Here is a 17,847-nt window from a genome sequence, read left to right as displayed (position 1 = left end):
GTTTGCCCAATTGCACCGCCTATTCAATTCCCTCTAACATCATGGAGTCAGTATGTTTACTTATTATTATTATTATTGTTATTGTTATTATTATTATTTCTATCAATATTAGGGTATTTATTGAGCTTCAGGAAGCCATGGACCGATTTGCAATCATATGGGGAAGGACATGGTGAGGGAAGCTGAAAAACAAGGGGTTGAGAGCTAATACCAGGGCAGGGGGAAGGTGGCCAATTTGGCAGAAAGGGATCTACAAGCAACCAGGGAAAAAAACAGTGGGAAGCGGATCACTCAGTCTCAGGTAGGGCGGTTCGTGGACAATGTTTGGATGTAGGTGTTAGTGGGAGCCATTCCATGAAGAGGACACATGTCCTATAAACCTCATTGCTCAATCTATCTGCACCAGGAGCTCTAGTCCTATGAATTTATCATGTGGTTGCCCTTACTTCTTTTACTGAAATGCTGCTGTCTAATGATGGGCCCTGTTCATTGGTTAGCTTGGAGGCGGGGGGAATGCCCCCAGGAGGCATCTGTGCCTTTTCATTTTCTACTAGAGTTAGTTGAATGTATATCATACTGTAGTAATTTGCAAACGGGTCTTCTTCTGTGTCTTTCATGGAATTAAGATGTTGCTACGCAAATTGTATAGAAAATCTGCATGTCAGGGCTGAATTGCATAGTTTAGAGCTTACTTGCCACTGGCAAAAAAATCTATTCTAGCGATCAATTAAAAAAAGATTATTTTAACCCTGTTTTAAGTCAGAAAGATATTTTTGACTTTTTGCTAACCCTGTTACACTCCTTGACATTTAGCTAGGTTTGTGAAATACTGATAGGAAAACGTCTACTGAGGTCCGCTGATGTGGCACCTTTATTTTAGGTTGCTGCCCTAAGCAGGCATTGTGGCTTCCAGGATTGTAGTGATATACAAGAGTCCCATTGTGTTCCTTTATCCTGAAGGTATGTAAGAGTCAGGGGCTAGTGGCAGCTTTATATGTTTTATTTTGCTGCAGAGGAATTTGGCTGTCTTGTCCTGATTGGATGACCATTACATTTTTGAATGGTGCATGGATGGTGATTGGAGGGCTGAAATAGTTTCCAGCCAAAAGGATCACAATCTATTCTTAAAACCCTACCTGTGATTGCATACAGTTAGCAGGAGAAGATGATGCTGTACTGAAAATATGTCTGTGGGCTTGTGCTGGTTCCTCAACATCTTCCTTAAAGTAAAGATCTGCTCCTCTCTGTCCAGGGGAAGTAATGTTCTTCATCCCTCTGATCCAATGGGTGCAGCTGTATCCTCCTTCACTGCAGCCCTCTGTGAACCCGGCTGAGCTCCTGCACCCTTTCACTGAGACTAAGGCAGAAGTGTGTGGCCCTGCTATCTTGCCTTAGACCCAATGACATTATGCAGAGCTCAGCAGCCTTTTCCACATGTTGGCAGTCTTAGGGCCTCAAAACCATCACAAGCATGTCTAACTTCCTAAAGCCCTTATAAATAATTGGAGATTTTTCTTCAATGCAATACTGTGTACCAATAATTGTTCAGATTGAGCCTTTGGAGAAATATATTAATTATTTGTACCTACCAGATATTTTATATGCATTTCTGTAAAATAATCAAATGTGTACCACTTTTTAATCCCTCCTAAAGTATCTACAATAATAATAAACGTTGGATATATAACTTTTATTGTTCAGTCACAGTTGTATAATAATTCTTTCTATTTTTTAAAGTACTTATCTGTAAATATGCATGTTTCTAAATTTGTAGTACATTTTCAGTATACACAGCACAGTGTGGATCAACCTTTTAGTGCCTGCTTGTGGATTGAATATCTTTATAATTTCCTTCCTCCTCTGGTGAGACTGAACCCTGACTGCTTTGTCACACTACCAAGATGAGAGGCAAAAGTATCTTGATGGAAACTGTTTCCATAAACTCCAGGTTGATTTATCTGAACCCTAACCCAAGCACACATGAACAATCTCTAAAACATACTGATTCTCTTAACCAATCATTTGCTTTCAGAATACCCTCCAAACTAGATACATTTCCCGATGAATTGTTTTAGATGTCAGCACCCCTAGCTTTGAATGACCTCTAACTCGAAATCTGCCAGTATCAATTATTGCTCCTGCCATAACCCACTTGGCCCAGCAAGAATAGTGAGCCCCTCAAAGTGAGGAACAGATGCAGCCATGCTTGAACTGTAGGGACATTGTTATTCTGATACCCTCTTACATGAGGCTAGGCATGGAGGCATAACCAGCTTACTTGATTATTATTTCAACATCAACAAACGCAAATCGTTATCCATCCATTCCAATAACCACTCCAGGAATGTATTAACATGCCACAAGACGCTATAAGATGTTCTGCAGCAGGTACACTGTCAATTTAATCAAGCTATGCCTGGGTCACTGACCTGTAAGCATTAATAGTTCAATACATTCGACCTTCTTCCACCAAGAAGGACAATAAATCCAAAAATGTGACTATATCTGCATTAGTGAGATGGGTACTTCTCTCCCGGTACCAGTTATTCTATGTAGTCTAGCTAACTGTAGAACTGTTAGTGGCAGTGTCCAAAGAAACATAATGAGGCTTGTCTCAACACTACATGTCATCAATGCACTGTTAAGCACATTTCAATGCTGCCAGTGCTGAAAAATGTATGTCAGAATTGCCACTGTAAAAACATATGTTCACTTTGCCTGTCCCCAGAGCAGATCATGAGGCCTGTCAACACAGTATACCAGTACACCCCATGTTTATGCTAATGCTAAATAATAAATGCCTGCATTGAAACTGGAAAACACATGTTCATGCAGACAGGACCCAACAATATATGCATGCATTGCCACTTACAACATATTTTCATGCTGCATGTTCCCAATGATATATATCAGAATAGCCTTGTAGAATATGTTTTCATTCTGACAGTATCCAAACAATATATGTCAGTATTGCTCTTTAATAAAGGCTTTCCCGCACCCAGTCTCAATGCAATATGGCCAGCATTGACCTGTAAACTATGTTTTTCATGCCACCAGTGTCCAGAAATGTATGCCATCATTGACATGCTCCAATATATGCCAGCAATTCTCCGTAAAACACATTTTCTTGCTGCCTGTGCCCAAAAATATATTCCAACATTGCCATGCTGAAACAATATATCAAGTGCAGCTGGACCCTCGCACTGCCTTGCTAAATGAAATTCTCTCTGACCACTACTTGTGTGCTGCTATAAGCCAGTAAAGTCTGAAAACAATAACTCAGCACCCAAATACTGCACAATACAAGATATATGTTTAGATAAATGATGTATGTATTTCCTGTACACTCATGAAATCCCTTATGATCTATTCTGTTCTGAAATTGGGGCAGTCATGTTTTACCACATTGTATGCTATACATATTCATTAACTAAGTCACTGGATGGGTATATTAATGTCCTATGTCATTAAGGTACTTCAATTAGGAAAACTGGTTATGTCCTTAGGCTGTGTCAACACAAATCAAAGGTAGATTATTTAGATTGACTGCTTTTTCCATTCTTGCAAAAAATTTAAGATTATTCATATTGTTCATGCACTGTTGCAATTTCACTTTTGGAAAAGTGTCCTGTACTCCTTCTGAGTGCATTTATTTTTCCTCTCCACTAAATGTTGTGCACTTTTGCTAATCCTTAGTGCAGTTGGTGCATTTTATGATCAATATCACTCAATTTTTTCATTGCCCCAATGATATTATTTAGGAAAATAAATGTGAACGTTATCACTCAATTCTAACACAGTTCTGATACTCCATAGATTTAATTCACAGTAAAGAAAAGGTTTCCAAAATGATCAAGCAAAGCAGGGAAATGCCTCCAGAAATATCATTGAAACCTGGGAAACAGTTGACACATTTTTCACACAATGATTTCAACCGATATTAATCCTTCCTTGCATGTATCCAGTTGCCAATATGTGTTATGGTTCTTACCCCTGCATCTAGGGGTGGACTGGGACCCAAAAGAGGCCCTCGAAATAATGTTCAACGTGGCTGAATATTAAACATTTCCAGCAAGCCCAACCCTTTTCCTATGATAAAATCTGGAAATATAATAGGTTACCACACAGAACAGGCCCAGGGTGCAGAGTCCCACCAGGAAATCTCCAGAGTTCCATGTAGGTCAGTCCACCAATGCCGATACCCCAGAGTTCACTGCCAGAGACGCACTGCCCTGCTCTCCACTACGTGCTTGTTGCTATCCTTAGAGATGCCAATGTGGGAAACTATCCCTATTTTGTAGAACTTCTCACCCAACGGTCACAGTAGGAGATATGCGGGTGGAGTGTGAGAATCGTGTGTCATTGCATTCTTGCTTGTGCAGAGAGCAATGAAGACCCTGGGAAGAAAGGGCAGGTGGCTATATGTGCTGAGACAAAGGTCCTATGAACAATACTAGCTAAGTGGGTTGATAGATAAAGTGGACCGAAAAAGGATATAGAAATTCATGTACATTGGTTATGGATATGTGTCGGGTCCTCACCTGCCGACACTCAGAATTACGCGAGGTGAGGCAGAACGTGCTAAGTAGAGTATGTAAATGTAACTTGTTTTTCCTTTGCACAGAATTCCAATCTTCCCAAGAAAAGGATGAGGTGACCAAAGGTACTGCAAAATGCCGGAATGGAAGAACAGGTATGAATTGTGATCTAAGACGACAGTCATCATTAGATCATGCAGAAGAAGAATTGTGGTTTGGCGGGTAAGGTGTCAGTTTGGAACCAATTCTAATCCACGCGTGCCCACATGACAACATTATATGATTACCAGTAAATCGCTTTACCTTCCAAAGTCTCAATACACCAATCTGCACTTGATTGAAGTGGTTACATATCTTGTGCTTAAAAGTTGTTGTTTACGTTATTGCCAGAAACCCCATTTTTTAAAATTAAACATGAAATGCCTTTTTTCAAAGATGTACCTGGATTATGATATCATATGGTATTTATAACGCGCTCGGTACCTTGAGGTTTCTAAGCGCGGACCCTGGGATTGAACCTGTGTTGCTCCATGTCGTCTTGCTTTCAAGGCGATCACGTTGCACGTTGCCTTCGAGCTATTGACTTCCTTTGTACTGCCACCAACACTCCTTATCAGCACGTGTAAAGGGCTGCACGGACAGCCCCTGTAGTTCTCCAGGATTACAACATGTATGGGCATACTGGAATTGGGAAGAATGTGATATTTAGATGGCTCCATTGTGGAGGTCTCTAGGCAGCGTTTGTATGCTTACCAGGGGTCAAGTCCTAAAAATTAAAGTGGGGGGACTCATCAACAAATGCAATGGGATGTGACGTCATCAGAAATGAACCAATCAAGGTAAAATATGCACATTTCATTTAATTTGCTTTGCATAACCACCCAAATTGCACAGGACAAATGGCATTTGCCTTTCATAAAAATAACACACACATTAAACCAATAGAGGATATTTTCTTCGAATAGTCTTTTTGAAAACGTTAAAAGATGTTCATGTTTCAAACTCTAAGAACCAATAAAAATGTTTCCCTGAGACATGCAGTACCAAATTGGGACAATGTATCTTTAGTTGTTTGTTATTCTTCATCAGGTTATATAGTGCAGTGGTGAAGTGTCCGGCCTTCAAATCAGACTGTGGGCCTCATTACGACTGAGGAGGAATGGGTTAACGGGCTCCGCCAAAGGAGACGGACCCATTAAACCCGTTCCGCTTCCTTACAAGCTCCCCTCGCGGGACCCGGTAAGTAACTCCTGGTCAAACCAGGCGTCCTTACCGGGTCCCGCGAGGGGAAGAGGGAGCAAACAACGGGCCGCTCGGAATAGCCCAGTAATTCCCCATTCTGGGAACCCGGAACCGGACCCGATTTCGGCGGCAGCCATGCCGCCAATAGCGGCATGGCTGCCGCCGAAGTCGTAATGAGGCCCAGTGGTTCGATCCCCGTGGTCAGCTCTGAAAAAAGTGGGTGGACTCCGTCCCCCCGCAAGTACCCTCGACTTGAGCCCTCATGCTTACTATCCAATAAATATATATTGATTCCAACTTTGTAAGTAGTAAATTAGGCTGTTCCATCAATATAAACAGATTTTCATGCAACATAAATAAAATAAAAATGAACATCCGGGGTGGGTATGTCAACCAATGAGATTGCTAGAAATGGGAGCTGAAGCTCGTCTTCTGAGCAATCTCATGGCTACTGACACCTGCTCTTCCTGCTCCCCTTGCATTGCCAGTATTTAACAATAAATAGCAAAAGCTCCACTTACATTTTGTTCTCTCTCCTTTTCCCACTTCCTTCTTTGTTGCCCTGCATTGTCATTGCTTGCCTGACCTTCTTTCAAAAGAGATAAGGGCCCTTGTGCTCTCATTCCCTTTTTATTGCGGCCATCTTGTATTCATGAGGAACCTGAGGGTATCCTCACTTCTTCATCCCCAGGATCCTCCTATCAGGTGGCCATGGAAAGACTTTAATTGATGAATGGTCCTGAGTTGCGATTGTCCTTAAATAATACAATGTACTCCATATTATGATCACAATTAAGTTATTTTATTGTGATGAATTTTTCTTGAAAGAGATGTTGAATCTTACAGATTTTCTTCATAAATCATTATATCTTGAAATTCAAAAGAAAAAATTGAAATTCAGTTTAAATTCACTGATAGTATTTGATTATTTGTGTCTGCCCTTGACACGTGTTTCCCCGCTTTTTAATGTCAGCGGTTCCTCAGGGGGTGTTATTGCACTTATACGTTAAATTGCAAGTGATAAGTTCTCTTGTGACAGCATGTCTGAGTTTGATGCATACAATTTTTGCCCTAAAAGCAAGAGACAGAACACAGTTGTGGACCATGTGCTTGTGTGATTAGATTACAATTACCAGGTCCAAATGTGTACTTACTGGTGATTATTTCTTGGCATTATTGTGTTTTGTCTGTTTACAGATTCAATAGTAGGAGTGTTGGGAACCTTGGTAAGGGATACACTTGGTATTCCTAGAATAAAGCACATATGTTTGTGTGAAATTAATACTATGATTGATTGTCATGAGTCCCTATGGGACTTGAATTGCTAGAAGTTTGCTAAGTATATTTGTAATAACCAACATGTTAATGCTCATCTGGTCATGTGCAGAATGCTGTTTATCCAATGCTAATCTCGCGGTCCGATTGCCATAATATTTAAAAAAGATGGCCGCTTTAAGTAATGCGCAATGATGTCATCACGTACGGCAATGCGATGACGTCACGCACACACGTGCAGCAGCCATCTTTGATTGGGAAAAATGTGTTCCAATGGAATATCCCTGCCAGAATAAATGATATTATAATGCTGAACCTGAGAATTTCTACAAGGTTTACAGCTCAAATGATTTGTATGTAAAGAGCCACAAATCTGTTCTGAACCCGCTTCAGGCAAATTCCAGACTATTTTGTGATTAACTTAAATGTCCACCCAAATGATCATGATTGCCCAACTTATAGAAGTTGAACAATGTGTCTGCTGAACTTCTCACATATTAAATCATATATCATTAGCATATAAGCAAGATACATCAGAGTTGATGACATCCAACATGAACATAAATCATTGTGTTATTTTGCATTTTAATCAAAATAGAAATTATTATAATACTGTAATTTAACAATCATAAAAAATCATAAAAATTGAAATAGCTCCTGATCGGAATCAAGACCTGAATGGCAAGTGTCCAAAGTACAAATCCATTTGGCTTCTCGCTTTCTTAAAAGTTGTTCTTAGTTGCCTCCTCTGGGGGGGGCATATCTTTTCAATGCCAAAGAACCTTAATTCGCTAAGTGGTTCTTTGGTGTGGACTTTATGAAAGTGCATAGCTATTGGTGATTTTGAATCGCTCTGATGTGTTCTCCAATTCTTTTTTTGAGTGATCTGATTGTGCTCCCTACGTAAGTAAGATTGCATGGACATGTTATTCCATAAATTACATTTTTGCTGTTGCAGTTGATCAGATGCTGGATGTTTGCTTGTGTACTGTTGGGTATTGAGATAGTAGTTTTTGCATTGTCTGAATATTTGTACATTGTGCATTGACCACATTTGTAATTTACACGTAATTGTGGTTTCAGCCACATAGTTACTGGTACCTGTTTTTTTGATTTTTTGATCTGGAAATGTGATGGGCTGAGTTTGTCTTTTAAGTTCTGGGCTTTACGAAAAGTGATGGCGGGATGATCATCCAGTATTGTGGGAAAATCTAAATCTGTTTTCAGAATGTTCCAATTTCTAGCCAGAGTCTTTTTGATAATTTGATTATTTGTGCTGTATGTCGTGATGAAGCGTATTTTATGTTGTGAACTGGCAGTTGCTGGTGACTGTCTTTTGTCTTGTAAAAGATGTGCTCTGGTTCTTTTGAAAGTTTTTTGATAACTCTTGATAATGAGGTCTTGACTGTATCCCCTTGCCTTAAAGTTGTTAATTGTCCAAGATACATGTTGTATGAATTCCTCATTGGTGGTACAGTTTCTCTCGACCCTTAGCATTTCTCCATAAGGGATATTATTAACAACATGTTTAGGATGATTTTTTGTCGAATGGAATGTGCTGTTAGCGGCAGTAGGTTTGATGTATAGAGTGGTGTAAATCATGTTGTCTTGAATGTAAAGGGTGATGTCCAGAAAATTCATTTGAGATTGACTGTACTGTGTGGTAAGTTTCAAATTACAAGAATTTGCATTAAGGTGATCAAAATAAACCTGAAGTTGAGATAAGGTGCCATTTCAAATCATGATGATGTCGTTGATATAATGTCCCCAAAAAATAACATTATTGTTGTGCGAAAATGATGGGTGCCGCCATGCGTGCTCTAGTTCATAATGCCCCATATATAAATTGGCATATGTTGGGGCATACTTGGCACCCATGTCGGTACCTTGGATTTGTTTGTATAGTTGATTATTGAATATGAATATATTGTTGCTCAAAGTGAAATATAACATCTCCAATATCATCTGGTTGTGATGAGATATGGATCTGATTTTCAAGAAATAGTCTGTTGTTTGATGTCCTTTGGTATGAAGTATACTAGCATATAGCACTGACACATCAATTGTAACGAGCCAATAGTTAGTGTCCCAATGTATGGTTTCCAGCTGTCAGGGAAAGGCCATCGCTTTTGGATCCCGACCCGGGGGTGGAAATGTGAGGGAGGATCACCTGGGTGGAGGGAACTTGGTAAGTGTGGCGAGTACATCCTTATGAAAGACATGGTATCCCCCTTTCCCTTTTCACACTGAACCCTCTATCCCCATGCCTTTGTAGGCAGCTGTCAGACAATCCCTGTTTCTTCCCTTCAAACTGTCCCCCAGAAACACCCCCTCAACACTGGGAGGAGAAAGAGACCAATTAGGAGGGTTATCCTCATTTCAAGGTGACAGACACATATCAGCCCAATATCATTAATACAAACACATGGCAGCCTCCTTTTGTTAACACAAACATTTATCAGCCTCAGCGGTGTACTGAGACGAGAAGGAGGACAACGGTCTAGTGCTTTCGTGAGTTATGATGGTGGCGGGCACTTTAAAACTGGGCCGCTGCTTTTGAATGGAGCCAGCTGTGGAGGCAGTGTTAGCCAAGGAGGCCGAGGGAGCAGCTGGGGAAGCTACTCCTGAGCAGTGGCATGGCAAGTGGAGTGTTCGAGACCCGGTAACCACTGCATAGTGTATGCATCAGGAAGCAGCGCTGAGGAAAGTGGCAGGCAGGTAACAGATTGCCTCTGGAAGACCGGCGTGACTGTGCAAAGCAAAGCGGTCCCAGAAGTCCTGGACTTCAGGCAGAGCATTGCTGGGGAGCAACACCACAGAAAGCTGCTGGGAGAAGAGCGAGGGCCTGAGCGGCAGAAACCTTGCAATGAAGTAAGCTCCGAATGGTGAGTGAATGGGAAGCACCGGACTGGCAGGCGGAAATGCAGTGAAACTTGTTGTTTTGGATACCGAATGAACAAATAGTTAGTAAAAGTATTTAGAATGCTGAAACAAGCGCTCGTGATTAGCGGGGGAACTACACACAATTACAAGTACTTTTAAATGAGGAAACAAGTACTTTTGAATACTTTGTGAAGTGAAAGTTATACTAAGCACTTTTGAATGCTGAACAGAGTAAAGACAAGTGTTGAGCACTCATGAATGGAGTGAAAGAAAGGTGGTGAGTGTGGCAGATACCACACAGGGTATTGGGTGAAATACAAGTATTGGCAAAGTCAAAGCATACCAATAAGGGTATAAGATAAGAAGCCAAGTATTGATCAAAGCTACAACAGTCCAAGAGATTATAGGTTAAAGGGGAAACCTGTGTTTGCAAGAGTCAGCAGACTATAGAAAAGGGGAAAAAAGTGCATGGTGGCTAATCAAGCCATGGTACAGTGTCTCAATATCACTGACACAAGGAAGAAGTGGTCAATTGGTGATGGAAAGCTACTAAGAAGGGGAATCGATTGAGTGACCTGTAATGGGTGGACCGTGTAGTCCAACAACTGCGCATAGACTGAGTTCCTTGTGTGAAGAAATCAATGAAAATATCCATAAAGAAGCCTAGGTTTGGCAACCACCTGTTGTGTAATTTTGAAGTAAAGAAAGAGAACTGCCTATTTGAATAAGTGATATCGAAAGAACTGGGAAGTGTCCCAGGGAACTGTGTTGTTTCTTTTGAAAAGCCAAAAGATTTGAACTCTTGAGAAAGGCAACCCCGAGACCTTGAGAAGTGTGTGAACTTGGGGAAGGGAAAGTTAATTACAAGCCAAGAGCTGGAAGAAGTTCTGAACTTTATTTTGAAAACTATTCTTTTTGATGCTGACATCCCTACACATTGTGTGTGTATATTGGTTGTGAGGACAAGAATATTTGTGAGACACAGACTAACTTTTGATTTGGACATCCTTAGTTGTGTTTAGGTAGACACATTCCACGTTAGTACAGGGCAAGTTAAGCCTTAATCCATCCTGCATTTTAATTTAATAAAACATTTGAGAACCAAACTTGCACCGGTTGTCTATGGGCCTCATTACGACTCAGGCGGTAAGGGTTTTACGGCGGCGTAAACAGCGCCGACACTTACTGCCTGAGTACGAGGTCCCTTAGCGCCATGGAGGTTTTAACACCTGCTTCCATGGCGCTAAGGGACCATGGAGTTAATTACGCCACCGTAATTTACGGTGGCGTAATTAACGCCTTCCCCACTCCCATTATGTCTTATGGGGCAAAATGGGAATGGGGAAGGGAAAATGGGAAAATGGGGATTTACCGCCCCGCCAAGGTTGGAATGGGGCGGTAAATCCGCCAACCACCATGGCATAAACGTAGTTTACGCCATGGTGGTAAAGTCACGGCCCAGGCGGTAACTTACCTCCTGGGTCGTAATGAGGCCCTATGTCTACTTCATGATGCCTTCACGAATGATGTTCATTTTCTTGAGTGAATAAATGCTCAACCTTGAGCCTTTTTTTTCATTAAAGAAAACGAGCATCCTGTACTGGCCAAGCTGCCAGAGACTATGGCTGCCAGTAGCAATAATAAACTCTGTGATATATTTGATGCTGGGATGCACCGGTTAGTAGAAGCACCACTTTCTGTGTTAAAGATCTTTGTGATAGCTCAGGCTAGCGGGTCATTACAATCTGATTCAATCTGGTATGGACCACTACCTGGTGATTTCTGCTAAACACATTGTTCAAGAAAAACGGTGACATTTTCAGCACCTCGGAAGGAGCGATTTGTAATCTTGAATGCATTTTTCTCTCAAAACTCACTTATCTCCCAGAGTCGGTTATTAGGTCATCGTCTCCCTCCAGTTCCCAGTCATTGGCAAATCAAACCAGCGAGTAGACTGGAATTCCTTAATCCTATAGTTGAAGAATGTAAAAATGTCAGTCATTGCATGACTGATCTTAGACAGCTTACGAGTACTCTGTGTACCTAACAACTGTTTCATATTGGTCTTCCAGTCTAACCTGAAGCATGAATCTTTGCATATTGCACATAATAAAGGAGGAAGACGGTGTACCGATTGGATACCACATTCACAAGTAGAATGGGTGAACATTTCCCGACTTGGGTAGTGTGACAAATCTGTGGATTTCGTCCCTTCTCCCCTAGGGGGAGACCTTTCCCTTGGGGCCAGAGCAGTGCATCCACAGTACAATAGTCCCCCTTGGGGTGCTGCACAGGGGGGTGGGGGCAAATGGGGAAAGGAAGCCCCTTACGGAATTAGGGGCCCAACCTAGTGTGTTTGACCTGACTGAAGCACCAGATAACATAATGTGATTTCCATATAGTTTTAATGCAAGTACTGTGAATAAGAACATGACCGGGAGCATGAACATCTCTTCAGTGAACCGGAGTGAATGGTCTACTTTCTCGCTGCATTTGATTTGTCAAAGGAAATACAAAACAGTGGAGGGAAAGCAAGATGGAGAGAGCCATCCGAGAAGTAGGAAACCCGGGAAATGCCAAACCAGTGAGCAGGGAAGTGCAGTACAAGATGCCATGCACGGAGGTGAATGGGAGCACAAAGGTAGTCCAGGGCAATGGAGCTACTTCGACCACTGTCCAAGAAACCCTCTGGGCATCCCAAAGTCTGGGGAGCTGCTGGAGACAAGGACCGCAGCCCAAGAAGTAAACAATGAGTGGTGGAGCAACCGCCAATGAAAAGAGATACCCGAACGTGCCGGGAGATGGACAGCACAGCCCGAGAAAGAAGGAGCACCAGCGAAGCCACTGCTGACCCAAGAGTGCACCCGAATGCTACCGCAGCCTCAGAGCTGAGCACCACCACTTAGAACATGTGAACCACACAAACAGGTACGCTGGCAGACTGAGAGGTACCAGAGGTCAAGGAGGAATCAGGGAACAACTGAAGAGTACGGGATAAGATGGACTGGGTCCCTGAGAATAACAGAGAGAGTAATAAACAATTGCACGCTTGGCAGGAGAGTGAAGCAAGCAGACAAGGAACATGGTTGTGAGTCTGGGAGCCGCACTAATATGAGAGCCAGAGAATAAGAGGGTTTAGGACCTTTAGAGAAACAGAGACAGTCCAGGGGACATATATGCTTGGCAAGAGAGTAAACCCAGCTATAGTGATACCACATTGCGAGTCTGGAACCGACACCCATATGAGAGTCAGAGAATAATAGGGTCTGGTAACCTGAAAGCAAAAGGGACAGACAAGAAGAAACCATATGCTTGGCAGGAGAGAACACCAACCGTGTATGATAGACCATTGCAAGTCTGGGACTAACACTCATATGAAGATCAAAGAATAAGGTGAACCTCATTCAAGAAAGTATAGGGTCTGGGAACAAAAGAGATAAAAAGAGTGACTATTCATTATCATTTCCTGGGGTGTGTTTGGCAGGAGAGTGAACCAGACATAAACCCTCTGTGAACAAAGAAGAGGCACTCACAGGAAAGCAGCAAGATTTTGTTGTATTCCTTTCGGGAAATCTTGCAAGATAAAGTAAACAGTATAAGATGGAAACGAGTTCCAAAACTTGTCAAGTAGAACAAGAAGGAATCCAGGGAAAAGGAGCTAATCCCTATTCATTGGACTATTGCCTTAAGAAAAACGGAACATTTGTTATCTTTGATAACCAGAGGCATTGGGAACATTCAGTTGGCAAGAACTGTCTTCATCACCTTAGTTCTGAATATAGCATCCTTGCACATTAGATTTAAGTTACTAGTGCTAGGGTCAGAAGCAGGGTTTTTGGACACAACAGTGACTGACTATTTATTTGAAATCCTGATGCATCCATTAGATTTCTTTGAGGCAGGGAAACCCCTCTTAGCTTTAGGGACAGAGAGGACATTTTTCCAACCCTTTTACTGGTTTATAAAGGTTTATACTCTTTTTATGGGATTTGTATCACGCACCACTGACCCCGGGGCTTACAGGAGCCAAAAAAACAGCAAGAAAAAACAAAAACAGAACAGTATGTGTAGATGAAACATCAGGACAAAGAAATCCAGGGAGCAGATGTAGGTTACGAAGGAGAAACCTAGTTAAACAGGTGTGTCTTGAGTTTCTTAATAAAGACAAGTGTTGAGGATTCCTCTCTAAGGTTCAAAGGTATTGTATTGCACACATGCGGGCCAAAGCAAAGAAAGCTCCTTTTTTGACCTGAGACAATCTACAGTCTGAAATTTTAAGTTGGGTAGTATTATTAGATCTTAAGTTGTGAGAGCTAGATTTCTCTTCGGGACTTTCTTCAGATAAACTGGTGCTGTACCTTTGAGACATGTATGGGTAATTAGAAGGAGTCGGAAGGTAATTCTGACTTTCATAGGGAGCCAGTGTAGATTCCTCCTTGCCTCAGAAACATGATCTTTCCTATTAAGGTATGTTATAATTCTGACAGCATTGTTCTGCACGACCTAAAGACGGTTGATCTCAGTTGCACGCAGCCCAACTAACACGCTACTACAATAATCAAGGCTGGCGCCCATAAGGGTCCTAGCAAGTATTTCTCTGTTTTCTCTAGAGATGAACGGACGTGCATGTGCCAGTAGTTTGATGTAATATGAGGCTGAAGAAACTAGGCTCCCAACCTGTGCCTTCATGTTGAGGTTTTGGTCAAAGTAAACCCCAAGGGTCTTTACTTTATTTTTAAGTTTTGATCTCACAGCGATCTATCAGAAAGTGTGCTTATTCCTTTTCCATCTTGTAAGTTTTAGTTTCTGTACAAACCAGGATCAGCTCCTTTTTTTCTGGTATTGAGTGCAAGCCCATTACTGCACATCCATCTTTGGATTAATCCATACATCCTGTTAATTGTGCTCTTATCCATGACACCATTGCCAGTGAGAGGGACAACACATTGTGTGTCATCAGCATAGTTTGTAAACTCAATTTTGTTATTTTCCAAAAATCAAAGAAAGGAATAGTAAAAATATTATAGAAAACTGGGGAGAGGCAGGCCCCTTGTGGTACACCTTGCAAGAGTTCAATCGGCTTCGCTTCCGCTATTGTGCTGATTACCCTGCACTGGCGCTTACTAAGAAATGATGCAGCCCAGCAGGCTGCTGATATTGAGAATCCTGCAACCTCCTCCAACCTGGTGACCAACAGTGCGTGATCCACCAGTTTGAAGGCGGCAGAGAGATCGAGTAGCATGAGCATCGCCGTCTGTCCATTATCCATGTAGCGTAGCAACCTGGTCCTAAGATCCAGTAGCGCTGTCTCAGTAACATGATTCTGTCGGAACCCTGACTGCCATTTAGTCAAGATGTTATTGGATCTGAGATGCGTTAAGATTTGAGTATATGCAACTCGATCCAAAATGTTGAGCAGGAAAGGCGAGTAAGATATAGGTAGATAGTTTAATGGGTTCTTGGGACATAGGGCAGTTTTTCAGTAGGGGTGTGATCCAAGTGTTTATAATAATGTTGGGGACACACCCCTCACTGAATGATGTGTTTACAAATTTGCAGAGTGCAGTGATTAGTATTGGAGAACATATCTTAATGGCCATAGCGGGACAAATATCTCCTTTACAATGAGAACATATCTTAATGGCCATAGCGGGACAAATATCTCCTTTACAATTGGTGGGTTTTAGCTTTTCTATTATTAGTGTAAGTTCTGATTCACTCACAGGTTGGAATGCAAACTGTTCTTCTGGCTTCCATAACCTTTGAATAGTATTCATGGTTTCAGTATCTATAGGGGAGATGCTTTCTTAGTCATTTCAATCTTATCTTGAATGGTATCCAGCTTATTCACCATGGCATCCTCAATTAGGGAGCACCATTCAACATCTTTAATGACTTCTTCTGTATGTTCCAACTCCTTTAGAATTCTAAATAATTCCCTCGGCTGAGAGTGTGCTTTAAGGATTCGGTCATCAAGGGATGATTTTTTTTCTAGGATGACAGCTGTCTTGAATTTCTTTGCAGCAGCTTTATACGTTTTTTTGTCAGGCTCTGCAAGAGAGTTTTTCCACTTATCGAGTGTTTTCGTTTTTTCACTCTTAAGTGCTTGTAGCTCTGGAGTGAACCACATATTATTCTTATTCTCCCACTGGATAACTTTCTTAGTTCTCCAGGGGGATAGAACATTGACAGCATTCTGTAGCATATCTTGGTATACATCTATGATTTTTTCCACAGAGGGAGAGTCGTTCAATTCCTGCTGCAGCGGTGCAAGCCATGGATTGAGAGCCTCCGGTGTAAGTTTCTTAGTATTTCTACATAATACCATAGTCCTGAGCAGACTTTTATTCACAACCTGCTTCTCATATGCGATCTCAAAATGTATGAAAAAGTGATCAGAACATGGACATGGGCAGATGTTCTGATTAGATAGGGTTACATTATAGCCCCCCAGCCAGTCCAACATATTCCCCTTCTTATGTGTGGGGGACTTCACAAATTGTTGGAATCCCAAATCTGCCACCAGGGCCTCCTCAAGATATTTTGCACAGGTATCCTTCTCATCATTCAGCCAATGATCAAAAAGGATGGCTCTCGTACTGAGCTTCTAGACGGCAAGGAGTAAATTGCACAATTGATTAACAAAATCAGGCATGGCTATTGGGGATCTGTAAACGAGGATCTGTTCTAAGGTTTAAGTGAAGTATATCACTTCCATCCACATCAAATGTGTCAACTCTCCATATGTCCAGTGATCTTTTGAAAATAAACGCCACTCCTCCTCCCTTCCCTTCTGGCCTGTCCTGAAAGAAGATATTAAATCCCTCAGATATGGCCAGCGCAAGGGATGGACCGGCCACAGCATCACTCCATGTCTCGGTCAATGCACATATGTTTATGTCATGGAGTGTTATATATCTAGTGACGTCCAGCGCATGTTTGAGAAGAGATCTACTTTTGAGCAGTAAACAATTTAAGCCACAAATAATACTGCTAGAAGGTATAGCTGCATCATTCAGAGGGGTTGTTGACTGAGGGAGTCCATCCCCTTCTAGTACTTTCGGAATACTGTGCACCGTATGTGCAATCAGTATGTCCTCCTCACCGTTGTACCCTGTGTCAAAGGCGGTGAATCAACATTCTCACCCTTGTTTGTAGTTACCAGAGCTTGAGTATTAGCTCGCTCTCCCGATGATTTCTGGTTAGAGACTTGGGAGCTATCGATAATCATATTATCCCGCCGCCTGTCTGTTGTTTCCAGTCTCAGTAAGTCCATTACGAAGAACGCTAAGGCGGGTGCACACCGTGTTTATCTTTTTCTCTAGTAGTGATGTTCTATTGTGGGATTCTGCTTTGGCCTTTGCAATCAGCGCCGAGATAAGGGCAGCGCTCTTGATTGCTGACTTACCTGGAGTGTTGGAGCACCGTATGCACCGGAGCACAACAGACCACCACAGACCGCTTGGTGGTCTCGCGCCAGCTCTCTCGCACCTGAAATGCAAAGAAATACAGAGCGAGAACCACGAGGCGGCCTAGGTAATGTAGTTCTTCAAACTGAAATAACGCGAGTCATGGCTGCTTCAAACCCTGATGGCGGGATGCTGACCGTGGCTCAGCAGATGAAAGTACCACACCAGAGGAAGGGAGGTAAGGTATTACTAATAGCACAATATAAGAGCACAGTAACAGCTCTAAAAGCAAGTATGGGCAGAATGAATAAAAGCGGGAGCAATAAAAGTAAAGCACTATCTAAAGTTTAAAATAAAAGTAAAACAGACCACGTATATAAAGGACTATAATATAACTAAAACTATGTCACCTTTGTGTCCGAGGCTTACTGCTCCACTGGAACACCATTCTTGTTCATCACTTGGTGGAAATACCTCTTTGACCACTCCATATTGATGCA

General features: G+C 41.9%; 1 protein-coding gene across 1 annotated transcript in view; it reads left to right on the top strand.

Annotated features, from left to right (window-relative positions):
- The window catches only part of IL12RB1 (interleukin 12 receptor subunit beta 1), a 448,922-nt gene that overhangs the window by 100,708 nt on the left and 330,367 nt on the right, over nt 1-17,847 (top strand). The window contains exon 2 of the mRNA XM_069649246.1: nt 4,625-4,693. Coding sequence (XP_069505347.1) covers nt 4,625-4,693 — 69 coding nt within the window. The remainder of the gene's footprint in view (nt 1-4,624; nt 4,694-17,847) is intronic.

Source organism: Ambystoma mexicanum, chromosome 1p (genome assembly GCF_040938575.1).
Source record: "Ambystoma mexicanum isolate Mex_15411 chromosome 1p, UKY_AmexF1_1, whole genome shotgun sequence".
In the NCBI taxonomy this organism is placed as follows: domain Eukaryota; kingdom Metazoa; phylum Chordata; class Amphibia; order Caudata; family Ambystomatidae; genus Ambystoma; species Ambystoma mexicanum.
Note: the sequence above shows the minus strand (reverse complement) of the source record. Positions and strands in the feature narration are given on the sequence as shown.